This window comes from Meriones unguiculatus, chromosome 4, assembly GCF_030254825.1.
Source record: "Meriones unguiculatus strain TT.TT164.6M chromosome 4, Bangor_MerUng_6.1, whole genome shotgun sequence".
NCBI classification, from domain to species: Eukaryota; Metazoa; Chordata; class Mammalia; order Rodentia; family Muridae; genus Meriones; species Meriones unguiculatus.
The window spans coordinates 109,138,711-109,164,628 of record NC_083352.1 but is presented as its reverse complement, the minus strand read 5'-3'; the positions used below and the strand labels follow the sequence as shown (position 1 = coordinate 109,164,628).

The 25,918-nt window shown below is 47.2% G+C and overlaps 1 protein-coding gene across 1 annotated transcript; it reads left to right on the top strand.

The window, feature by feature from the left end:
- The first annotated feature begins 4,257 nt into the window (after positions 1–4,257).
- Pfdn4 (prefoldin subunit 4) lies at positions 4,258–12,323 on the top strand. The gene is made up of 4 exons (XM_021631254.2): positions 4,258–4,383; positions 9,377–9,484; positions 10,391–10,531; positions 11,924–12,323. Exons 1-4 carry the CDS (start codon positions 4,360–4,362, stop codon positions 12,053–12,055), a joined length of 405 nt encoding a protein of 134 aa, XP_021486929.1. The 5' UTR covers positions 4,258–4,359; the 3' UTR covers positions 12,056–12,323.
- The last annotated feature ends 13,595 nt before the right edge of the window (positions 12,324–25,918 follow it).

Below are 25,918 nucleotides of genomic sequence, written 5' to 3'. Positions count from 1 at the left end.
ACGTAATGCTGTTTTCCCTGCAGCTTCAAAGAGCCCCTGGTCCCTCTGCCTGGGTGCCTTGGCCTCTGGGAACCCATTTTCTGCAGTTTTCCTTCGTCTCAACTGTTTTTTTTTTTTTCTTCTGAATGCTTTCATTGCACTGCTGAATCTGATCAGCTTGATCTGAGCTTGCACTGTGATGGGCGAATCTGACTGGATTTCTCTGGACCTGTAGTCTTTGAAGGATTCTGACTTCTAGAATGTAGAGGCAAGAGTTGGGACCTAGAAAAATCCCCAAAGCGCTTTTGATGATCTTAAATATCGAAGTTGTCCATTTTAGTGCAAATCAGACCCAGATGTGCCCTGGGTTTGCAATCTTGTGATCGGGCATGCACACTAGTTCCCGACAAATCACTGCTGGATGGACCATACTAAGGAACTGGTATGGAGTAACATCTGCTGTTTCCAAATGATGACTCCTTTCACAACGTGACAGCTGCTGGGCCAGGAACCACTATGGTAGACAGGTAAGATGATGGTTTGCCTTTTTAAAAAATCTTTTATTTTTCTTTTTGTGGTTCTGGACTCAAGGCATTACAGATGCTAGTCAATTACTCTGCCACAAAGCTGTATGCTCAGCTCAGTGAATGGTCTATTCCACAAGGTCTAAAAATTCCATACATTCAGTGTATCTTTGAAAAAAAAAAAAAAGATGTATCTTTCCTGGTAAGAAATAAATTAAAAACTGAAACTAGCAAGAGATGACTGTATTTTGACCTAGAGCGTGGCTTATTTGATCTTGTGTCCTGCTTTGCAGTGGGGCTGGTCCTCAAAGCGTGTACGGAAGAAAAATTGAAGTTTGGAGTCATGGCGCCACCTGGTGATGAAACGCAGTTATTCAGGTGACCAGGCCTGTTGTACCTAGGAGGAAAAACAAATGCTAACAGGGATATGGACTCTCAAACAGGCGGGAACGGAACAAACGGACCCTCAGCTATCTTGTATCTCGCATTACTCTCTAATGCTTAAACGCACCGCCGCTTATTCTTCCATGCATTTATTCACTCATTAATAAACAGGTGAGCTGTTTCCCTTGGCGCTTCCGGTTTAGCAGAAGAAGCTCCCAAGGAAAGGGCCAGAGAGAGAGCCATGGAGTTGCTTGCAGGAGTGGGAGCCGTTGAGGAACGTGTTTGTGTCAGTACGCCTGTGCTGCTACGTCAACGAACCCCTAAGCCTGGGTAACTGGTGATTCACAAGCAACAGAAATGAACTTCTCACAGCCGGGGAGAAGGACAAGTCCAAGATGAAGGCGCTGGCGTGTTCTGTGGCTGGAGACCCAAGAGAGGCCATCTTGGGTGGCCTCTCCAACCATGATGGTGCCCTGCTCCTGCACCGTTGGAGAGGACGGGCCCTGTGTTCTCTTAGCAGAGGTAGAAGAGAAGTAACCACCCCATTTCCTCACTTTTTTTTTTTTTTTTTTTTTTTTTTGTAGATTGCCACAAACCCGTCCTGGGGCTGTACCCCTTGGGCCAGACTCAGACGAAAGAGCTAGTGTCTGGCTGTAATGGTCAAGGGGGACTTTGAAATTGGTGGCATGCTGACTGGATCAAGAGAGCCATGCTCCTCCAAGCAGCCCCTCACACATACTCCTGTCAGTGATCCCACTAGACTCATTGGCTCACTAAGCTGGACTTAGTGAGAAAATGTTACACAATGATCAGAGAGGAAGGCTGGCCTGGCCTCCGAATCTGAGTTAGACCCTACCATGAGGTGGGAAGACACAAGAATCTCAAACCTTGTCAGGTTTGAAAATAACTTAGAAAGAAATAACTTAGAAAGAGTTTTGAGCCAAACACAAATAGACAAATTCCCAGGATAAGAGGTAGAGAAATTAAAAATATTGTGAAAGTGGACTTGAAAGCAAGGAGACTGCAGGCGTGATCCTTGGGCGCCCTCTGCAGGCACAGGATCGAATTACTTCCTGCCAGGGAGATTGGCCCACTCCTGGCCACTCAGGCTCAAGCAAGGTCGGTACTGAAAGGATGCTCTTCCTCACGAAGCGCAGGAAACATAGAGTGATGCTGCGGTTTTTTTTTGGGGGGGTACCCCCACACAAACTCCCTCATGTCAAGCACACTCGTTATCCCAGTGTGACACAGCCTAAAGCTAGGATGTGTTTGGACAACATTGTAGTATGCATTCGCTTCCAGCTGATTTTATGTTGTTTTTTTTTTTTTTTCATGCATCCCCAGGGGAGTTCTCATGACAAAGCTTCCTGTATTCCCCTTGCTTGGCACTAGCCTTTACGCTAGTCACTCTTTCTGACACACGATCCGTCTTTAACTCTTTGGCTGTGGTCTGTCTCCTGTCATCAGAGGGCAAGCTGCATGAGGGTGGGGCGTTTTATCTGTTCATCATGCAGCACGCCCACGATCCCCAGGGCCTGGCATCCTTTTGGTCCACTGCGGCTAGATACTCGCCCTCCCTTCTGAGTCTGCTCCAAGGGTGACAGGGCCCAGGTGCTAGGCAAATGAGCTCCTCAGAAGCTGTGCCGCTGTGACCCCAGGTGCTCAGATTTAACTTTTTATGTGCAACTGCTAGGTAGCAGAGTGCAAGTAGCAAAAATTCCTCAGGAGGCTGTGTTAGAACTTCTGTCTGAAGGGTCCAAGTGCACTGTACCCAGAGAACCTGATGATAAAGACACAGTGAGCAAAGACTGCATTGTAACGGTAGGAGAGAGACTGTATCCAAATGGGTACGTACATTAATGCTCTAATAGTTCTCAACCTGTGGGTAATGACCTCTTTGAGAGGTTTAATGGCCCTTTCTCAGGGGCCGAGTATCCGACACCCTGACTATCAGATATTTACATCACAATTCACACCAGTAGCAAAATTCCAATTATTAAGGAGCAACGAAATAATTTTATGGTGGGGGGGTCACCACAATACGAGGAACTGCATTAAAGGGTCACAGCATTAGGAAGGTTGAGAGCCCCTGTATTTTAAGCAGACGGGTGAGATCTGTTCCCCTCTCCCTCCTCCGCATGCCCTTGTGGAAGGGTTGCTGCTTGGAGAAGCCATAGGAGGGACTGGCAAAGATGCACAGAACACCCAGCCCAGTACCAGGCTCATTGTGTTGTGGCTCAAGCCCAGACGGCCCTGTCTCTCATCTCTTGCTCAGCAGATGAGACAATGGCCCCTGCCCCAATGCTATCAACTTGTTTGCCCTCAGGGTTCTGAGGAAGCCTGGTGCCCATCAGGCCTTTGGGTGGACAGCCTTCTCAGGCTAACATATACGAGTGAGTGGAAGACATATTGTCCAGTCAAGTTCATTTTAAAGATGCAAAAGAATTGCATGTGGTGGAGCACACCTCTGATCCCAGCACTAGGGAGGCAGAGGCAGGAGGATCTCTGTGAGTTTGAAGCCAGCTTGGAGAACATAGCTAGTTCCAGAGCAGGATTACATAGGGAAACCCTGTCTATAACTAACCAACTAACTAACCAACCAACCTTCCAGTAAGCTATCATCTGAGCATCTGAGTTGCTTATAGTACTCAAGATCAGTGGTTTTCAACCTGTGGGTCGCAATCCCTTCACGGAAGTGACCTGGGAACATAGGTATTTACATTATGATTCATATCAGTAGCAAATCTACATGATGAAGTAGCAGCGAAAATAATTTCATGGTTGGAGGTCTCCACAACATGAGGAACTGTATCAAAGGGTCCCAGCATTAGGAAGGCCAGTGCTCTAGATCCTTTGGAAGTAACCTTCCTTTGTCTTCATCCACCCTTGGCTGTTCCTTCTGTCCTTTGTGTCCTCTGTAGCGGTCAGTGGCATACAAGCTAAGGCCGGCTTCAAGGGTGGCCTACATGCCAGTGCCTTCAGCTTGTAGCTTCCCAAGAACTGGGTTCTTAATGTGGTGGGTGCTTCCGGCTCGAACTTGGATCTTCACGCTTGAGTGCAAATCCTGTGACCGAAGGCGCTGAAGCCACGCCCCCAGCCTCCCAGCCTCCTCTTGAGGTTGCAGGTAAGCTAGTTGAATTAATGGAAAAAGAGTTTCTTCCGGTCCGCCCCCCTGGGTACCCAGCCCCTCCCTTGCTGCCTGAGGCTGGAATCTCTTGGCCCGACTGTCGGTCTCACTCGGCTGAGAGGGAAGCTGTCTGGTCCTTTAATTGGAACGTACCAAGTGTTTCCAGGTTCTAGGTCCCTCCCGAGTCCTTGCCCTCGGAATTCACAGGTCAGGGACATAGCTGGAAGCGGTGCGGAGACAGCGCTGTGTTTTAGCGACGCTTGGGTCAGCAGGGCTCGAGCGGGACCTCGGGGGTGGGACGCGCGCCCGGATGGTCTCCCCCTGCGCCCCGTGGTCCAGTCCAAGATGGCGGCCACCATGAAGAAGGCGGTGAGTGTGGCCGGCCCGGGGTCCGAAGCGACGTGGGCGCGGCGGCCAGGGTCCGAGGGGATGTGGGGACCCGAGGAGACGCGGGGCCCTGGCGGCCGGGGGTCTGAGGAGATGTGGCGTCTGGGGGGCCGGGGCCGCGGGATCGTAGTGCCGCGTCCCGCGCTGGGGACCCGGGTGCTCCCGTTCGCACCGGGAGGGAAACTGGCGTCTCCCTAGGGACCGACCTGGTCTCCGTATCCCCGGGGTGCCTGATACCGCACCTCTGTGCTCCGCCCGGAGCTGCCCGTGTCCGTCCACGCTCGCTGCACCTGCGTCCCTCAGGCTAAAACCAATGTTCACTGGCGTTGAGACAGTCGGCCCGAGGGAAGGTGCTGGTTCCCCAGGAACTTAGGAAGGACACGGGCCCCCACGCTCTGGCCCCCCGGCACCTAACAGTTAGCCATCTCCTGGTGACTCGACTGGTAAAATGCTGGGTCTGCTGATGCTTGTTTTTGTTTTTTGCCCCCTCCCCCCCCATCACAGCTCTTCACTATTTTAAAAGGACACCTGATAATTGCTAATAGGACTCAGTGTGTATTTGATCACACTTTTTAGGGACATTGTCTCATGTGTGTGGCCCGGACTGGCCCACAGCTCCCTATGTAGTCAAAGATGATTTTGAATTTCTGATCCTCCTGCCTCCACCTCCCATCTTCCAGGTGCTGGAATTACAGGTGTTTGCCTCCACACTGGGCTTTTGGTGTCCTGGTGGGGTGAAGACAGGGCCTCCTACATGGTAGGCAACTAATTCCGTGGCTGTCCAACCCTTTCGTCACACTTTGAGCCACTAAAACAACTTAAACCTCCATGTGGGTTTTAGAACCCCAAAGTGTTTCTAGATGTGCAAGTATATATATTCTAAATAGAAGAAAGGGCTTACAGGAACAGCAACAGCAGCTGGTAACTATTGGGGCTTCCCAGTGTGTTCTCTGCAGTTCTTAGTGATTGCGTGTTATTTATTTTGATTTGTTATTTAAACCTTCTGGGATAGTTTGCTTTTACTTTTTATTTAGCTGATGAGGAAACTGAAGCTCAGAAGGAAAGCTGGGTTTTAAACCGAATTCTCATCCCAGGGTCGTTGTTTTTAACTCTTGTGTGTGTGTCTCTGTGTGTGTGTGTCTGTCTGTCTGATGAGAGTATCTGACTGAAGACCATTTCTTTCATTCTGCTTTTACAGACATCCTGAGGTGTCCTTGTTTGTGCAGTGACACTGAAGGCTGGTGCTTAGCCATTCTGGCTCATTGACAGAGTTAGGACAAGTGGTCTGTCACTTCTAAGCTGTTTTACAAGTAGCAGAGTATAGTCCGGGGCCATGGTGATTTGGCAAAGTAGGAAGCAGGTTCACTTTGCCTCTTGTTATATTGGGCCCCTGGCTGCCAGGTATATCATTTAGTTCCGTGATAGACACTGAGGTTTGTCCTTGGCTTTGTTTATTTTATTTTATTTTTTGAGACAGGGTCTCATCTCACTGTGTAGCATTGGCTGGTCTGGAAGTCTTAAGAGATTTGACTGCCAACTGAAATTGGCAAGAATATTTTTTGATGGGAACCCATCTATCTATACCTGAAGTGAGAATAGAGTATGGTTTGTTTCTTCTTAGAATTCCGTAAGGTCTTACCAAGACAGGGTTATAGTCAGGATTCAGGGCATTTTACTTTTCTCTTGAATCTAGAGCAAGTCATGTCTCTTATACTTCGCAGAATTCCCGAACATCTATAACGACCCTTTTTTCCATTCTTCCCTTTCTTCATTTCCTTTTAACAGGGTCTCATGTAGCCCAGGCTGGCCTCAGATTCACTATGCAGCTGAGGATGAGCTTGAACTGTCAATCCTCCTTCCTCCACCTCCTGGCTGCTGGGCTGCAGGTTTGTCCCAGCAAGCCTGGTTTTATACAGTGCTGGGGATGAAACTCGGGGCTGTAAATGTACTGAGCGAGCACTCTACCCACTGAGCTTTGGAAGCAATACGGAGCAGGCAAAGTACTTAGCTAGCGTTCATTGAAGGGTAATTGCACACCCGCGCCCTGTGCACTTGGTATTCATTTCACCACCCCTGCAAGGTAGAAATACCTTCTTCATTTCACAGATGACACATCACGGGTGGCTCCAGGGAACTGAGCAAATTACCCAAAGTTTGCCATGCATGGCTTGGAGCCCATCCTGCCTTCCCTTCTGCTGTGTCAACTACTAGGATGAAGCCACCTTTAGTAGTCAGTGCACCTGCCTCTGCCTAAGGCAGGAGTTGCTAGCCCTCAGGACTTGGAGGGCTCTTGGAAATGCTGATGAAAGCCACCGAGACCTTCCCTGAGCATGTGCATGTCCACATGAGCCAGGCACGTCCACCTTGCAGCCTTCTGTCCCAGGATAGCTGCTGTGAATGTGGTCCAGCACATTCGTAGACGACATCACGTCACAATGTCAAAAGGTTGGACAACCCCCGCAGTGCCTGCATAATTTGAATGATCTGGGGGACTAAGTCAAGTTGATGTCCTTGCATGCCAGTTAGAAGTTACTGTCTTCCTGACAAAATGCAGTGTAGAAGTGGTGCGGGGCGTAGCTGTAAGCAGTATGCTTAGCAGGCATGTGAAGGGTTCAGGTCAGTCCCCAGCACCTTAGAAAGGAGCCAGATGTGCTCCAGGAGCTTCTGCCCTTAGGGGTCACAGGGGCCAGTTTCTTAGCTGCTGCTGGGAACCTCCCCTTGGCCCAGAATGAAGCAGCACCATGTCTTTAACTTCACCCACTATAGTCCTAAACGTGGGAGAAAAACCACTTCAAGGAACTGAGTCCCATAGTCCAGATGCCTGCTGGTGGCTGCTGTTTGGCAGGGCTGCAGCTAGAAAATAGCCAATTTCCAACACTCTTTGACATCCAAATATTTGTGAGTCTGATCAGAATTTAGAGTCTAAGGCGGGTCCTGTTAGAGCCTCATCTGAATTGCCCTTAAAGTCTTCATGGTGACAGATGGGTCTGTAAATGTATTCTAGGGCTTGGGGGCTCTAAGCAGGCCGTCTTCAGGGTTCTCTGTCTGGGAGATTGAGAATTCTCACAGACAAAGCAACCAGATCACCAGTCTCTTTCGCCATCAGTGTCTGTTGAGTGCTCCCCGCTGTGCTGACAAGCTACAGTGTAGACCCCTCCGCATTGGGCACACCATGATGGGAAGGCTTCTTTGAGCGCAGGCTTTGGGCCTGATGATAGCCTAGTGTGTGCAGAGTTGCCTTCTGGGAGGAGGGCCTGATGAGGGAGGCCTGAATTCCAGCATGCATCTCCTTACCTGCACCACTGAGCCATCTCTGGAGACCACAGGTTACCTTTCAACCTCTGAGGACGTTTGTGTACACATACCTTCTGCCATAGCCTACAAGAGACCAGGAATGGGTGTAGTGTAGCTGTGGTGGACTTAACCTCTGCTCCTGGTGGAAGAGCCAGCCATTCTTACTGACCCTGCGTTTATTAATTCCAAAATGGCATGTGGTCTGTAAATGTTATTATATATTAGTGTAGCTTCAGTTTGAGAGCCTTTTCTTGTGAAAGATTTTAGTTTTGCTTGTGTGTGTGTGTGTGTGTGCGCATGTGCATATGTACGCCTGCAGCAGCCAGAAGAGGGCCTCAGATCCCTGAAGCCAGAGTTACACGCAGTTGTGAGCTGCCTGGTGTGGGTGCTAAGAACCGAACTCAGAACCTTTGGAAGAGCAGCAGGTGCCCTTAACCATGGCACCGGGAGCTTCTGGAGACACGGTCTCTTTAGGCATCCAAAGCTAGCTTCACCTGCCTAAGCCTCACATGCTGAGCTGTACATGATGTTTAGGCAGCAGGCCTGGCTTTGCACACATGTCCTTTTACTCCCTTAGGGTACTGTCAAGCACATGTGTTCTTATTATATAAAGACACTGCAAGGCATGGTTGCTATTTCATTTTCTCTTCTAGTATATCGAAACCCCATAAGATTCTGAAGCAGCCTAAGAACTTCTTGCCACATCCTTTAACTGAACAGGAGCTCCTGACCCTGCACACCTGGACTTGCATGTGTATTGACTCTGGGGGCAGACTGCTTGTATTAACATCAAAGTGTGTCTATTTATTGTCTGTGTGGTTTGCCTAAAGTATCCTCGCTCCCCATCATGAGACTGGGGGATTACAGCTCGTAGCACACAGTAGGAGCTCAGGCAGTGTTAGCTGTTTCCATTATTTTATAGATACTTTGTTGTCTAAACCCTCAGCTTTGTCTGCAGATCACACCTGCAAATGTTATCTATGAAACTCAGTTCTTATCGCCTTGTAGTGGATTCAAAAAACATACGTTTGGAGTTTCAATGTCTGGAGTAGTGCGGTTGGCATGCATGGCGACCCTCTCACCAGTGTATAGATTGAAAGCTGGAGGAATGGTCCTATTCCTGACCAGCACAGTGAGCCGATAGGCATTTTACCTTAGAAGCAGTCTCTGTAAGAGGTTCACTGAGAGTGTTTGACCATGTAACATTTTGCTTGCTGGAGATGTCTTGGTGAAACTGTCCCACCTTAGGAAATTCTGCCTTTTGGGCAAGTTGGCTTTTATTATTATCACTATTCTTTTGGTTTTCTCTGTGTATCTCTTGCTGTCCTGGAACTTGCCCTGTAGACCATGCTGGCCTGGAATTCATAGATCCACCTGCCTCTGTCTCCTGAGTGCTGGAATAAAGTGTGCACCACTCCCTGGCTTTTATAAAATATATTTTGTTGTTATTGGGACTTTTATTAATCGCTTTCTATATTTCAAACATTTGTTCATGAATGATCCTGTAGAATAATGGGAAAGGTTGTCGAGTGATGAACATAAGCAGGAAACATTTGTGATGTCTCGGAGCCTTGTTCCCCTCAGCTGCCTTAGGATGGGAAGTGTCCTTGGTTATCGAAGCAGTGTGAGACACCAGCCTGTAACTGCTCCATTGAAACAAAACATTAAACATCCTTTTCAGGCTGCAGAAGATGTCAATGTGACTTTCGAAGATCAACAGAAAATAAACAAGTTTGCTCGGAATACGAGTCGAATCACAGAGCTAAAGGAGGAAATAGAAGTGAAGAAGGTACTGGATTCATACGTGTGCTTTAAGTTTGTACTATAAGCCTTAAACTGGAACCATTGGCAAGTGTCAGCCTTCTTAATCTGTAAGCCTTAAACCGGAACCATTAGCAATGTCAGCCTCTGTATACTGTAAGCATTAGACCTGAATCACTTGCTAGTTTCAGCTTGTTGCAGCTTCCTTGTGGTCTCCTTGTCCCGGTGACACCGTCTAGTTAGTTAATGCAAAGTCTGTATTTGTTTGTTTGTTTTGAGACAGGGTCCTGCTTTGTCAAACTGTCCTACAATTGGCCATGTAGCCCAGGCTGTCCTCACACTTGTAATCCTCCTGCTTCAGCCTCCTGACTTGTATGGTTAGAGGGGACTGCAGGTTGGGCAACCAAGGAGGTCATTTGTGTTCTTAAGAGAGGCCCAGTAACAGTGAATGAGGCCTTTGGGTTCAGTGTGAGTTTCCCAGTGCAGTTCTGCACCCCATGCCTGCAGATTTGGCTGGGGTAAAACTGCACATCTGTTCACTGATCCTGGAGCCCTACAGTCTTAGGGACATGTGCTGCTGCAGGTCCTGTGACCCTTGAGGCCTGTGCTTCGCTTCTCATGTAGTTCTCCTGGTCGCTCTACTTCTAGTTATGACATCAGATGGTGTACCAACCTCGTGTGGGGAATTGTTAAAGTAGGAGAAGTGTGTGGCCATGACAGCTGCTGTCTGCCACAGAGAAGAGCCTGGTACATTCCAAAACTACCCTGAGGGTGCTGTGCTGCCTCTTAAGTGAATCCACGAGACTCGTCTCCATGTGTGACGGCAGCTGCTGTGCATGGTCCCCAGAGAGCCCGTGTGCCTGCATAAGCGCCTGCTCTTGGTTCTGTCAAGAAATCTTGACCGTGTTTTCATGGCCGTTCTCTTGCCTGACAGAAACACCTCCAGAATTTAGAAGATGCTTGTGATGATATCATGCTGGCAGATGATGACTGTTTAATGATACCTTACCAGATTGGAGATGTTTTCATTAGCCACTCTCAAGAAGAAACCCAGGAAATGTTAGAAGAAGCAAAGGTATGTGGGAGTCTTGCCCTGGGAGAAGAAATGCAGTTCTCGAATTGAGAAGTATATCATTGTGAAGAATGCATAATTGCAGGTGGAGGGAAGTAATTCGTGATTGCTAACACTTGAGGGTTTGCTGCAGGGTCCGAGGCGCCGAGCGCTCTGCCAATGTGCTTTTATTTAATCCAAATAACAATCCATTGTTAGCAAAATTTAGAGTGCGGGGCAGAGGCTCCAAGACTTGCCAAAGTGGCACTGGCCCATGGTCTTCTGCCCCCCAGAACTCCGCTTCCAGCTGAAAACACTGAGTGTGCACTAGTGTGTCATAAAGTGAAAAGGAATCCCTGGACACCACACCATCTGGTGCCACCGTCAATTGTGAACCCGTTTTTCTGTTAGCACTCCTCCCCCTCCTCCTCACTGTCCCCTCTCCATCTGTGTAACTCTGCTCAGGCATGGGTTGGTTAACATTATCTGAGGCGCATTTTCTCTATCAGATGCTCATTTACACGGCACCAGTTGGGAACCACACAGGTCTCCAGCACAGCACTGTTTTGTGACTTGTTTGAAGCCATCTTAATACTGTATTGATGGACAGTGATGTTTCCTCTGTGCCCTTATTAGCATTGGTTTGTCTCTGACATTGTGCCATAGTGACGTTCCAGTGAGCAGTCTTAGGAACTTGTTTTGAGGGAATTAGAAATGTGGCTATGGCAGGGGTTATGGCCTGCTATGTTAGCCATGGCTATGGAAAGAGCATGTGAAATTAACCCTGTGTGGCTTCCGGCTACTCAGGATGTGAGAAGTCAGTGATAGCTGCCCCTCATATTGTTGTTTCATTAGCTTAAATGTTAGTTAAAATGATAGTCTCTAATTCAGATTTCTAAAACAGAACTTCCCACTGGCTAAATGTACATCTAATAAACCTTGGGAAGGGGCTGGGGAGATGGCTGGGTAGTAATGGGCACTGCTGTTCTTCCAGAGGCCCCAAATTCAAATCTCAGCATAGGTGGCTCAAAACTGCCTGTAACTCCAGCTCCAGGAACACCCTCTAGTGACTTTCAGGGCATTGCATCATGTACACACATCCACACATGCACACACACACACACACACACACATACATTAAAATAGGGGCTGAAGAGGTGGCTTAGAGGTTAAGAGCACTGGCTGCCCTTTCAGAGGCTCCAGGTTCAAATCTCAGCAGAGACTGAGGATGCAGCCGTGACCATGAGCTAGTATTGGCTGAGTTAAATATTAGATCTTCAGACTTTGGGCTTTGATCCAATTACTACAGTGATTTTGCTCCTGACCAGTTTAGAGTTTTTTACCTCAGATTCTTGCCCTTATTCCAGACCGCATGCTCATATGTCATCCAGCTGAAGCTAGTTGTTTCTTTTCCAGAAAACTTTGCAAGAAGAGATCGATGCCTTAGAGTCCAGAGTGGCGTCCATCCAGCGGGTGTTAGCCGACCTGAAAGTGCAGTTATATGCGAAATTTGGCAGCAACATAAACCTCGAGGCGGATGAAAGCTGAACATTTTATAATAGTTTTTTTTTTTACCTTGTTTAATAAACTTGAATATTGTCTTAAATGATAAGTTCCCTTCTTCAGATGAAACAAAAGAAAAAACTTTCTTTTAAAAATTTTTTCATTTAATTAATGGAAACTTGCCTATTTTCACATGTCTTGCTTATTTATTTTATATTTTTAAAAGAAGACAGTATTCATGTATGTATTTTGCATAATGATTATACCAATTTTAGGAGCTTTATGTCATGTTATTAAAATCAGTTAAACAGTCTTTGTTTCTGTATTATCCTTTTGGAATTCTTCTTGATATTTTCATTCTTTTTGGTTTTTCGAGACAGGGTTTCTCTGTGTAGTCTTGGCTGTCCTGGACTCGCTTTGTAGACCAGGCTGGCCTCAAACTCACAGAGATCTGCCTCTGTCTCCCTGAGTGCTGGGATTAAAGGTGGCATGTGCCGCTGTGCCTGGCTGCAATTCAGAGATGACTCAGTGGGTAAGAACGCTCACCATCAAGCCTACAGGGCTGAGCTTGATCCCCGGGACCCACATGGTGGAAGGATAGAACTCACTCCTGCAAGTTGTCCCCTGACCTCCTCATGATCCCACCCCCTTCGCCCCCATAAAATGTGGCGAAGTAGCTGCTGATATTTCCCACAAGAGGGTTCTTTTTTTTAAAAGGTTTTCTTTTTGTTTATTCGTGTGTGTGTGTGTGTGTGTGTGTGTGTGTGTGTGTGTGCTGGTGCCCTTGGGGCCACAGCCACGGACAGCCCTTGGATCTGGAGCGCGGGCTGTTGTGGTGAGCCACGGGATATGCCGGGAAGTAGACCCAGGTCTTCTGCAGGGGCAGGGCCAGCTTTCCGGCCTCCAAGGAGAAGTTTATGTATTTAAGACAGGGTCTCACCGTGTAGTCCTGGTTAGCCTGAGACTCCGTGTGTAGACCTGCCTGTGCCTCCGGAGGGCGGGGAATAAGGGTGTGTGACACCACACCTAGCCATTTTCCCCCCTATTTTTCCTTTTGAAGGGGAAAGGACACTCAGCAGTTGTGTCTTGTTGCTTATCTACCTGGCAACAGTGGCTGATGCTAAAAGCCCAAACAGAGATGTTCAGCCTACACCTGCCTGCACTGCTCACTTCAGGCCAAAGTGCTGCCGCTTGCTAATAGTATGTAGGTGTATGTATGATATACATGTCTGAGGCCTCCATAATACATGTGTCTCAGTGTTGGGATATTGGTGATATTCAGACCACGTGATTTATGTCAATCTTCATACATACAGAAAAACGGACATTTTAGAAATTGAAGCCTATAGTAAGAAATGTTTACTTAATTTTTTTAAAGCATTTGTGTGTGTGTGTGTGTATGTGTGTATATGTGGAGGTCAGAGGTCAATTTGCAGGGATTGTAGGTTTAGGGGATTGAATTCAGGTTCTGAGGTTTAGCGAGCGCCTTTACCTGCTGAGCCATCTGCTGACTCTGAGATGTTCACGTTTTTAGTAAGTTAGTTGTAGATTTTTTTGGTGCTTTGTGATTCAACTGAGAAAGGTAGAAATCAGGCAGCTGTGCGTTTAGAAGCAGGTACACACTCTCATCCCCTCCCCTAAAAGACAGTTATGTTTTTGTTGCTATGGTAAAATAGTGTGACCAAGGCAACTTGACAGAAGGAAGAGTTTAGAGCCTGTCCTGGCAGGACAACTGGGAGATCACAGCTACTAAAGAACAGGGCAAAGAGACTGAGCTGGATGTGGAGGGAGGCTGTATGTTCCCAAAGGCGCCTCCCAGGCAGGCAATACACTTCCTCCAGCAAAGCTGCACCCCATAACCTCGCTGACCAGTGCAGGTGCTCAAAAACCCTGTGCAGTAACTTCCCAGCAGATGGCACTGGTAGGCCAGAGTACCCAGGGAAGGATACTTTTAGGATTAATACATTTTTAGAAGAGGTTGTTTAACCTTCAAGGGTGAGCATGGCGATGTGATATTTTGGGCAGGAGTTTATAAATAAGCCTAAAGATAGATGACTACATAATTTCTAAAATTTTTAACAGACACATTTTGGGATTTATTTTTAATCCGTGTGTGCCCTATCCCGGCTCCCTGGCAGACACATTCAGGTGCCTACTGAGGCCAGAAGAGGACGTCAGGTTCTCTCGAGCAGGGGTTAGAGATAGTTATGAGCTGTTTGGTTCGGAACCAAACCTGGGTTCTCTGTGAAAACAACAAGCAGCCTTAACCACTTAGCCACCTCCGCCACAAGGCAAACCTCTTTTTTGTTGTCGTTGTTGTTGGGGGAATGGGGTCTCTAATATACAGCTCTGGCTATCCTGGGACATGCTCTGTAGATCAGGTTGGCCTTGAACTCAGAGATCTACAGGCCTCTGCATCCTAAATGCTTAGATTAAAGGCGTGCACCATCAGGCTTGGATTCCAAGTCAAGCTTAAATTGCTGCAAAAAAGATTCTGGCATATGACTCTCACAAGAATTTTTCTTCAAGTATTTGGTGCATTTAGAGCTAATTCAGTCAGGAAAAGGGTAATACAATGAGATTCAAATTGGCCTGGGCTGTGCCATGAGACTGTCTGAAAAGTCAAACCAGGCTTTGGACAGATAGCTCAATGGTTAAAAGCCATGGGCCAGTACTGCAGGTGCTGGGTGGCTCATATCCACAAACTCCAGGAAATCTGACCATTCTCTTCTGGCTTCCATGGGCATTTGCGCTCATGTGCAAATAACCACACATAAACATACACATCATTAAAAATAAAACAAAATGAGCCGGGCGGTGGTGGCACACGCCTGGAATCCCAGCACTCGGGGAGGCAGAGGCAGGTGAATCTCTGTGAGTTCAAGGCCAGCCTGGTTTACAAAGCGAGTCCAGGACAGCCGAGGCTACACAGAGAAACCCTGTCTTAAAATATATATATATAAATAAATAAAAGCAAAATAGAAAAGAGAAAACAAAAACAAACACAAAAGGTAAAAAATAAACCCAAATCTAAACTTCTCCAAATCAAGAGAGCCTGAGGGCACTGCCTCAGACACAGATGTGTTAGCTTAATGACTTGCTGTAGCATGAGTCTGGTCCCTCCCAAATGCCCTCTACCTTCCTTGGGATGACACAGCAAAGAAGTTCTTTCTAGATGCTGGCTGTGTGCCCTGGAGTTTCCCAACCTCCAGACTTGTAGAAAGGGAAACTGTTCTTTAAAAATTGACTGCCCCAGGCACTCTGTTTTAACCACCCAGACGAACTAAACCATAAGTCTGGGGGGCATTCTGCAACATCAAGAAAACTGGCCTGGCTCAAATACTGTTTTCCTTTAGGAGTCAGCAGGGGGACTGGAGCCCCACCTGGCAGGGACCACCCATGGACCAGGTAACAAGATACAGGAGCATCTTGTTATCAAGGGCTTAGGGGTGGAGGGTAGCTGGAGGCATCCAGGCTGCTGGTAGTGACCAGGTTGTGAAAGATTAAACTGTGGCTGACTTGCAAGTATTCTTACAAGGAAGTTAGTGGTGGGAAGGCTGCAGGCTGCAGCTTAAAGCTGGTGCTGGGTGGAAAAGCCTTAAAGCAGAGGATTGGGGAAAGCAGTGCATCTGTTACGTGAGTCTCTAGGGTTAGATCCTGGGCCCCCACAGTCCTGGCAAGATAGGCTTGGCCACTTGTCCTTAACAGGACAATGAAACAGGCATGTAATAGTGAAAAGCAGAGAATGGGGATTCACTCAGCAGCTGCAATGGAACAAATGAACAGACCTAGTGACCTCTCCCAACCTAAGTCTGCCTTTGACATGCTGACAGGTGTAGCTAAGTGGTTCTGGTCAGCATGTTCCTGCCTGAGGTAATTTAGATAGGAATGGCCCCCATAGACTCATGTGTCTGAATGCTTGGCCGTAGGGAGTGGCATTATTCAGAGGTGTGGTCTTGCTGGAGTAGGTGTGGCTTTGTTGGACGTGTTGCTGTGGAGGCAGGTTTTGATGTTATGTGCTCAAGCTATGTCCAGTGTGGTGCGCTGTCGCTTCTGCTGCCTGTGGATCAAGATGTAGAACTCTCAGCTTTGCCAGCACCATGTTTGCCTGTGTGCTGCTATGTTTTCCACCGTGAAGATGGTGGATTAAATCTCTGAAACTGTAGGCCAGCTCCAATGAAATGCCTTCCTTCATAAGGGTTGCCTTGGTCATGGTGTCTTTTCACAGCAATAGAAACTCTAAGACACTGTCCCTTATTGACCATCTTTGCCTCTCCATGCTCCAGCTCTCCTGCAAGGTGGTCAGGCAGGCTGCCAGAGCTTCATGAAACTGGTCCAGAAAACAAAGCACCCCGACTGGCAGGCACACGGCTGCAGTCCCTTTTCTTCTCCCAGCATGACACTCCTGGGGAAATGCCAATTCCTTGGGGGACATTGGTCTCAAAACTCTGATAGCTGAAGTGAGGGGCACAAGAACCTCCTTAGAGTGTCTTCATTCTTGCCAGGACAGTTACAAAAGCCCTAAGAAGCTGGGCTAATAGAAGTCAGAAGACAAGAAATACCCAAAAGCAAGGAAAGGAGATAGATTCAGTGTAGCCACATCAGAAAGAGGAGCAATGAGGTGCATCTTCTGAGCTCTGACCTGGGGATTGGGGTTAAACAGAAGGTAAGGGGTATGCACAACTGAGAGCCCTGTCCATCATCAATCCATCTATCCTTGTCTCCACCGTCTTCCCTGTAATGTGGTGTAATAAGTTTGACATGAAAGATGAAATCCTTCTTTGAGGAAGCAGTATAGAGACAAGCCTTCCCTCCGGTTGGCACCAGGCCCTCAGCCTTCCTCTTCTCGAGCATGAGACTTCTGGGAAATTAGAATTTCTCCATTAAAAATGTAATGTGTGTCTGTGAGAGAGAGAGAGAAAGAGAGAGGGGAGAGAGAGAGGAGGAAGGTAGGAGAGAAGAGAGAGAGAAAGGGAGGAGAGAAGAGAGAGAGAAAGGAGAGAGAGAAGAGAAGAAAGAGAGAGAATTTGTTTGCCGCAGCTTGCATGTGGAGGTCAAAGGACAACTTGTGAGAGTTGGTGTTTTGATTCTACCATGTAGGTCCTGGGGATTGAACTCAGGTCCTCAAGCTTGGCAGCTGAGCCATCTTGCTGGCCTGCAATTCCAATTTCTTGGGGTCTATATATATATATTTTTTTTTTTTTTCAAAAGTCTGATAGAGAAACGGGGTGGAAGGGAAATGTTGATCCTGACAGGATGGCTACCTATGGAGTAGGTGGGAGGATCCAGGGGAGACGGCAGTGACAAGTCTGGGGAGCAGGAGCGCAGCCAGGGCGGGGAGGGGGGGAGGATGACTCAGCAGGGAAAACACTTGCCACACAGATCTGACTGTCTCAGTTTGGTCCCTGGATCCCATGGTAGAAGGAACTCCCTAAAGTTGCCATCTGCCGTCAACACACCTGCTGTGTCACAACCACCCAGCGCAACAATAATAAATGAAATAAAAAATTCAGAAGGAAATGACAGCACGTTGGTGATATGAATGCTGTCCTAGGCAAAATTTGGTACACTTTCAATTTTTGCCAAAGCTCGTACTGGCTAGTTTTATGTCAACTTGACATAAGATTAAGCTAAAGTCATCAAAGAGGAGGGCGCTTTCGTTAAGAAAATGCCTCTGTAAGATGGGGCTGTAGGCAAGCCTGTAGGGCATTTTCTTAATTAGTGATTGATGAGGCAGGGCCAGACCACTGTGGGTGGTGTCGTCCCTGGGCTGGTGGTCCTGGGTTCTCTAAGAAAGCAGGCTGAGCAAGCCATGAGGAGCAAGCCAGTAAGCAGCACCCCTCCATGGCCTCTGGGTTAGTTTTTGCCCCCAGGTTCCTGCCCTGTTTGATTTCCTGTCCTAACTTCCCTCAGTGATGGACTGATCTCTGGAAGCAGAAGCTGAAATAAACCCTTCTCTCTACAACTTGGCTTTTGGCCACAGTGTTTCATCGAAGCAATAGAAACTCTAAGACAAGCTTTTTCTTGAGGATTAAGAACTGGAAAAGATAGGAAAGGTGACTGAAGGAGAAGAAGGCGTAGCTGGAGAGACAACTGGAACCTTTAAGAATCTTCATGCTCTATCCCTTGAGGTAGAACATGGGCTCACCGCTGTTGTTATTCAATGTGTTTATCATGGGGTAATCCCCTTTTTCAGATGAGGGGGCTCTGACCCTGAGCAGAGAAGCTGCCGCTGAAGCCTGCACTGTGAGCAGGCTCAGGGCTGGGCCTGGTGAGGCTCTGTGGGACCTCACTGTGTCCTTTCCTGCTTGTCCTCCCAATCAGGATGCAGCTCCTGTCATGACCTGGCTGAAGGCTTGTGTGAGACAATGCAAAGATGCTGGCCTAGCACTCCTCACAATCCCTGGGTTGGAGTAAGGGCTCCTTAAACACTGTTTACCGTGATTTGCCATGTGAAAACCCAGAGGGACCACTTAAAACCATGTAGCTGGGGGACACTACATTTGTGTGGGTTTCGCCACAAAGAATACTGTGTGGACCAACTCGTAAGTGACTTTCTTGGTGTCGACACAGAACCACAACCCTCACTGCAAAAGCAATTAGATGATTAAGTCTGGAGCCAAATACGAGTGGCCACAGCCAAGCAACACACATTTGGTTACTCCGAACTCCATTTCCCAATGTGGAAGTAGTTCAGTGAAGTTTTTGTAGTGACAGAACAAAGGAAGGCATGAATCAAGACGCTGGTTGGCCACGTCAGAGAGGTGGGAACAGCCAAGTAGACAACCTCACCTATGGGCTTCAGGTGCCCCCTGGTTGGACTCTTAGCCCTTGGGTTGGTGGGAAATAGGGTTTTTGTTAAGTCAACACATTCTCAAAGTTTTTAATCTGTTAGTCACAGGACGTTAGGTCACACAGAGACACAGGCAAAAAAATTAAAAAATTAAAAAAGGCTACGTAAAGGCTAAAGATAGCCTAAGAGAAGTTATGATCAGCCTCTGAACCTGCAGCATCACTCAAGTTCTAATCAGCCCCTCAGCCGTTGCCAGCACAGCTGCTTTCCAGGGATTCCTGTTTACAGCAGGGATCCGGAACACATTTCGTCCATTAGGATACGCATGAATGCTGAGCAAACTCACCTGCCTGCGCCCCTTGGCGGAAAAGGAAGCTCCACAGAGACTGTTATGTTAACCTTTGTTTTTAATTTAAAAAGAAAGCAAATGCTTTCATGGGGTGGTGAGGGGCTGTGGCCTGGGCTGTTCTCCCTGCCAAGAGAAGTGGGTCCTACCCAATGCACATGGATTGTCAGGCGCTGAGGACTGGGGTTCTCTGGCGAGAGGAAGATCTGCTTGAAAAATACGGTGTAAGGCAGAATTCTTCGACACAAAGGGATCTCGGTCCTCTAAAAACTTGCTATAAAGGACTTTATCCGTGGTCTGAGATGACATTTTGGGTTTCAAGATACTGAAATGTTCTTGACTTAATGAAAAATCACAAAACAGGAAAAGTATAAGCCATGGAATGGCGTGTGCTTTCCAGACTCTCATGACATAGCTCAGGCCGATTTGGATCTCACGGTGTAGCTCAGGCTGGACTCAAACTCCTTATCTCCAAGTCCCGGCCTCCGGAAAGCAGGGACTGTGTAGATGCGCACCAGCACACCTGGTGCTAACACATTTCTCAGATCTCCCGCTTTATTTCTCAATCCTGTTGCATTTGGGGCTAAAACAATACAAAATGTATGTGCTGACACCTACACTCCACATCCACAAAAGGTAGGGACTCCCTTCTGGGTTGGGAGTTCCAGGCTAGCCCGGACAACATAAGTGCCTTTCTCAAAAACAAAAACAAAACAAAACAAAACAAAAATCAAGAGTCCTTCCAACACATGAACAGATTGTTCGAGGCCCCTAAAATCCACCTCTTGCTAAAAGACTGGGTGCTGCCTCCCCAGGTTTCAGTGAAGTAGCTTTAAGGTTCATTCAACCGCACAGGACACCATTACCCTGTGAGCCAAAGTTCTTTTCAGAGTTGAGTCCTGTGGAAAACTTGGTATTTGCACGATGATGCCTGACTCATAACCACGCTTTGATGTTTTGTCTGATTTGATCTGGAACAGAATGGAGTTAGAGAGGGAGTCTTAATGAAATACTGAAAAACGCTGGAGTCCCAATGGCTCTTGACTTCAGGCTTGCTCTAGCATTCCCAGGTCCTCTCTCAGGTTAGATAGCTTGTTGGTGCCAATCTAAATAGGCAGAGACTGGGACACTGAATTTGTGTTTTCTTGAAAGTAACTACCTATTTGCTTACAGTCTGAACTATTCCAGGAAGCCATTGAGAAAGCATGGCAGTGAGGGGAACCCTCGCCCTGCTTAGATGATATTTGTGTAGGGGATTTAAATAGTTCTTCGCTAGTAACATGTTTGCAGCTTTTGGTGGAGGTCTTTAAAAGAGATGGCACAGAGGTTAAGAGCACTGGCTGCTCTTCCAGAGGTCCTGAGTTCAGTTCCCAGCAATAACATGGTGGCTTACAATCATTTATAATGAGTTCTGGTGCCCTCTTCTGGCATGCAGGTGTACATGCAGACAGAACACTGTACACATAATAAATAAATCTTAAAAAAAAAAAGCTATCACACACACAGGAAGTGGACTGAACTTTCACCCTGAGAAATTATACATGTTATATGGATGCTACATGGGATCCACCAGAGCAGTCACACATCTTCATTCCACATGTTTATGACATGTGTGCCCTTTGCAGGACAACCGACAGTGCAAGATACGGCTTAGTTTTGGCATTACGGCTGCTAGCCGCACCAAACCAAGGCAGCGGAAAGACAGCATCGCACCTTTCTGTACAGCCAAGAATGGAGGCTTCCATTGCTCCACAGAACGAGGAATGTGAGGAGACACGGCTGGGACACCCAGAAAAGCCACCGCCATGCAAAGAACATGGCTTAGGCCACATGTGCTTCCTAGATGCCTGTGGTGAATGAAATAAATCGTGTCCTGCTTTGCTCAGTCTGACTCATACCGCTGGGAGCCATGGAGCTCATTTAAATGAATGAAACACGCTGAATAAGTGACAGATCGCTGTGTGGCTTGGAGCTGACAGAAATTTCTGGGGCGCCGTGGTTTATAGCCACACGTGGTCTTAGTAGCCGAGTTGCCGGCTTCTATAAAAGTGGGATTCTTGTTTTATCCTAAAAGCATCCTTGCTTACACCCTTGGCATGTGGGGAGTCGGTGCCCATCACTAGGAAGAAACAGCCTCTTGGCTTTGGCCAGCTGTTGCCGTGTTGGAATGTACGTAAGAACTGACAAGCCTTATGATTGGCCAAGAGAAGTCTGACATCTCAGTTTGTTTGTCCCAGTTTCTTCTTTGTAGCTGTGATTAAAATACTCTGACAAAAGAAACTTAAGTGAAAGGAGGGTTTGTTCCGGTTCACGTTTCCAGGGCACACTCCACTCTGATAGAGATGTTAACAGGGGCAGGGGCTTGAGGGAGCTTGGGTCCAAGCAGAGAATGATGAATGTTAGTTCACTCATTCTGAGTGAGCGTGGTACTCAACTGCCTTCCTGCATTTATAGAGTATATGATCCTGGGCTAGGGATGGTGCCACCCGCTGGGGACAGGTCTTCAACCTCAATTCACTCATTCTAGGCAATCCCCAATGGGCATGCTCAGTTACCCATCTCCCATGCAGCTTCAGGTTCTGTAACTGGTAGTAACCATCACGCTGTCCATGAGAAACCTCTCCGTTTTCAAATGTTATCGAATCATTCAAAGTGAAGGCATTAAAAGAAAAATCGGAAAACGAGGAATAGATAGCAAACACCTGCAAGTTCTCATGCACAGACCAGCAACGCGTAGCAATTTGAAGGGACTGCAACAGCTGGAGGAATCCAGGGGCACTGACAGAAAGGCTTTCAGTTAATTGCAAAGTAAAATCGAGTCTTGCCTATCTCAGACTTTCGATCAAACAGCATTATTCATCAATGTTTCCTATCTTCTGCCTAAAGGAGGCTCTCTTTGAATAAATAAACATTTCAAGGATTAAAAAAAAAAGACCAAACACAACATCAGGGAATCGTTAACTCTGGCCTATCCATCGCCTTGTGCAGTTGCAATGTTGTGATGGGTTCAAAGAGATTGTTACAAAGACCCCTCAAAAAGAAAGCAGTTCAAAAAAAAAAAAAAAAAAAGTGGCAGGTAGAACTTTTGAGAATAAGATACGGTCGGGAAAACATCTAAACAGACTTCACCACAGTCGGGAGGGGACTGCCAGTCAGTCCATAAAGCGGGAAGATTATTAACCTCATGACAGCGCGGCTGCTGGCCTGGAGGGAGCCAGCCGGCTGCTGGGCACCGGTGTTTGACACTTGCGGGTAAACTAATAAAACTCTCCCATTTCAATCAAACTTTGGAAACTCGTGTTCCCACATTTTCAGGTGCTGCAAACTGGCGTATACTCACAGCAGCCCTTTTGATCTCAGGGCCGCTCACGGCCCAGGGGGTGAACCGATGGGAGTGCTTTCCTCACCGAGGCTTTTGTTAGCGCTGAGGGCCGCAGGGGGTGACGCTAACAAAGCAGGTAGAGAAGGGCCCCGCAGATCCTGCGCAGACTGGCGTCCAGGTGGGCTCTCTTAGTGTTTGGGGTCTCCGAGCATCAGACTGCGGCTCAGAGGGTCGTTGGCGGTTTTATATAATACGGAGCTTGGAGAAAGGAGACCTGAGGCCCACAGAGGCTGACTCTGAGTCGAGAGTAAAGGAATCGACTTTAACGCCATACCAGTGGTAGGGAAGCTTCTCACTCGACTCCATGGCCCTCCCCCTTCGCTGCGCATGTTTTACCCTCTTTTCCTCTTGCATGCTTACTCTGATGAAGCTAGCTAGTTGGTGTGTGTGTGCGCGCATGTGTGATAAGAAACTGAGGGACGCTAACCACCTGTCATGAATAAAGTGAGACCTTCCATCTAGTCACCCTGCTAATAATGAGATGAGCCTCAATCGGATCCCTCAGATGAGACATCGGCTCTGGCCTATACCTTCATTGTATCTCCGTGGGAAATTTTAGGGCAGAGGCACCCAGCTAGACTATCAGACCCCCGACCTGTGAGCTCCAGGAATTCTTCCTCCAGCTTTTCAGTGCCGGGATTGCAGGCACTGTGCCCAGCTTTTTAGGTGGGTGCTTGGGATGCAGACTCAGGTCCTCATACAAGCAAGCATGTTACCTCCAAAGCCACACCCTTTCACTCTGATGGGAGGCTAGCCTTTAAACTTCCAGTATAACCAAGGATGACCTTGGCCTCCCAATCCTGCCACACTCCTGCTGAATTCTGGGATTACAGGTATATGCCACCATACCTGCCTCTTATCGTCACAGAAATTGAAGCATGGAAAGTCTTAGGTGAGATCACATTAGCAGGGCGTGAGGGAGATGACTCCGTGCTTAAGAACACTTGCTGCGCTTACAGAGGACCTGGATTTTTGGTTCCCAGCTTTAATGGCAGCCCACAGTCACCTGTAACTCCCGCTGCAGAAGATCCGATGTACTCTTCTGGTCTTGGCAGGCACCAGGCACACATCTGGCGCATAGATATACCTGAAGACAAAATAAAATAAGAATAAGTATTTAAATAAAAGATGCTTCTAAAAATCTCATTGGTAGAAAGAAACAAAAAAACACTACCCAAACCTTAGACGCTGAGTTCTCGAGTTTTGCTTATAATTACTCTCCTGATTCCAGAAGGAAAAAAGTGTGTGTGGGAGTAATGACATATATGTTGTGTCCAGCGGAACCCAGCGCACAGTCATTGCTTGATGCCCGGCTGCTGTCATTGCCATTGTTATTTTACAGGATATTGCAGCTCTGCATTGGCTGCCAACAGCAGCTCCTGCTAGAATCAAGATGTCATGAGGTGTGAATTTAACTCTTCAGGTTATCTGACTAGTGGACTGGCTGGCGTCTCAAAGATGCCCGGACCTGGAGATATGAAGATACTTCTTAATGAATGTGATCTAAGCAAACAACCAGGCAGAATTTTCTCCATGTGCTGGCGGAATCTCAGAAGGATTTTTTTTTTTTTTTTTTTTTTTTTTTTACCAGCACAGATAAGCAGCCATGAAGGGAAGGGCCTGGCCTGAGAGGCCTCGGAGGGATTACTCCTCCACTGGGCAGCTGTGCTGGCTTTACTCCTTAAAGACAAGCATGAGAACCCACCGGCTTCTTGCATGTTTTCCTGTCAGCATGGAGAGATGGCCTTGGTGCCCCATCTTGTCAATTCAGGTACAGGCATGCAAAACAACAACAACTGCCCCCCCCCTTCCCCAGAGAAACTAGATACTCATTCTGATTGTACCAGCTTGGGTTACTTGTCGAAAATTAAAGAGATATGGAAGGGGTCAGCTGACTCAAGCAAGTTACATTCTGACTTCCATATGCCAGCTGTGGCATGCATACACACACACACATACACCCCCCCCCTTCTATATAGTCTCATTTCTTACATTACTACATCCTCAATTTTACCTCAGTGATATATATATGCAAAGAATATAGAACAATGCAAAATAAGAATTGACTGCTTTTTCTTGGGAATGCGCCTCTTGCAGGAACATAGACTTTCTAATTGTAGCTTTCTTGTTTAACCTTTAAAGTGTCTTTACAGCCTCCTCTCTTCCTTGTTACTGTCTCAACAATGAGCTCGGTTCCTGGCGTCTGATGAAAATGGATGGACGCCTTAGCAACATTCGATCACACTGAACTCCAAGCGAGCATGAACATCTACACGTTTACTCTTCACAGCTGGAGCCTTTCTACAGTAGATGCAACTTGGTGCCACAACAGGGATTCAGTGACCTCTTGGCATCAGTTAACCATGGCTGCCTGACAAATCTCCCTGAGTTTTAGGAGCCGGGAACAAGAAAGGTTGGCAGGCTCATAGGTCAGTCTCTGGAACAGCTGAGCTGGGTAGGTTCAGTTCAATCTCTCACAAGACGGTGATCGAGACGCCAGCCAGGCCTTACCTCTTGCTTCTAAGTAGACAGTTCAGGCTACAGACAGAGCTCATTGTTGTGGGCACTGTCATATCTCAGGAGATTCACACCGGAGCTTACAAACAGGGCACTTGCACTGGTCTGTCCTATGACATAGCACAGAGAGAGGAAGAGGGAGAGGGAGGGAGGAAAGGAGAGAGGGAGAAGGAAAGGAACAGAGGAGAGAGAGAGAGAGAGCATGCAAAATATGGAAGTTACAGGTTTTTGTCACCTAATCTCAAAAAATGGCTTCCATCACCTCCACCACGAGCTGCTGACTAAAAACAAGACTCTTAAGTTCAGCCCTTAAGGGGACAAGGCTGGCACAGGGGAAAGAATATGAAGAAAGTGAGAAGAGATGTATAAACCATCCTGTAAGTCTAAGGGATTCTAGCCTATAAGGCAAGTACTTTGGGCATAAAAATACACCAGTTTTTTTCTGCATAGTTACTTTTATTTTCAAAACTAAATTGGCATTTTTTTTTTGGTCTCTAGATGACAAAGCTAATTGATACTTTTTTTTTTATTTTCTCAATTTCAGTAAAAACCCATCAGCTTGGTATCAACTTCATCTGTAAAAGATTTTCGAAATTTGGAGACTCCTGTTATATTCTAGGGATAGAAAAAGAAGCGGCTGTGTATTCACTTGGTGAAGAAATAACTTTTCACTCAGTTTTACATGCACATGTGTTTGTATGTGTGTAGGCGAACACATGTGCAGTGCACATGCGTGTTCCTGTAGAGGCCGGAGGTTGACCTTGAATGTTTTCCTGGATCATGGTCAGTCCACCTGATATTGAGGCAGAACTCTCATTTGAACCCAGAACTCACCAGTTTGGCTGATCGAGCTTACTTCCCGGATCCCTT

What these genes read in the sequence shown, in the direction of transcription:
- Pfdn4 (XM_021631254.2), top strand. Translation starts at nt 4,360, where the DNA reads ATGGCGGCCACCATGAAGAAGGCG. An exon ending in CGGCCACCATGAAGAAGGCG is followed by an intron (nt 4,384 to 9,376) that starts GTGAGTGTGGCC and finishes CATCCTTTTCAG; the next exon opens with GCTGCAGAAGATGTCAATGT. An exon ending in AGGAAATAGAAGTGAAGAAG is followed by an intron (nt 9,485 to 10,390) that starts GTACTGGATTCA and finishes CTTGCCTGACAG; the next exon opens with AAACACCTCCAGAATTTAGA.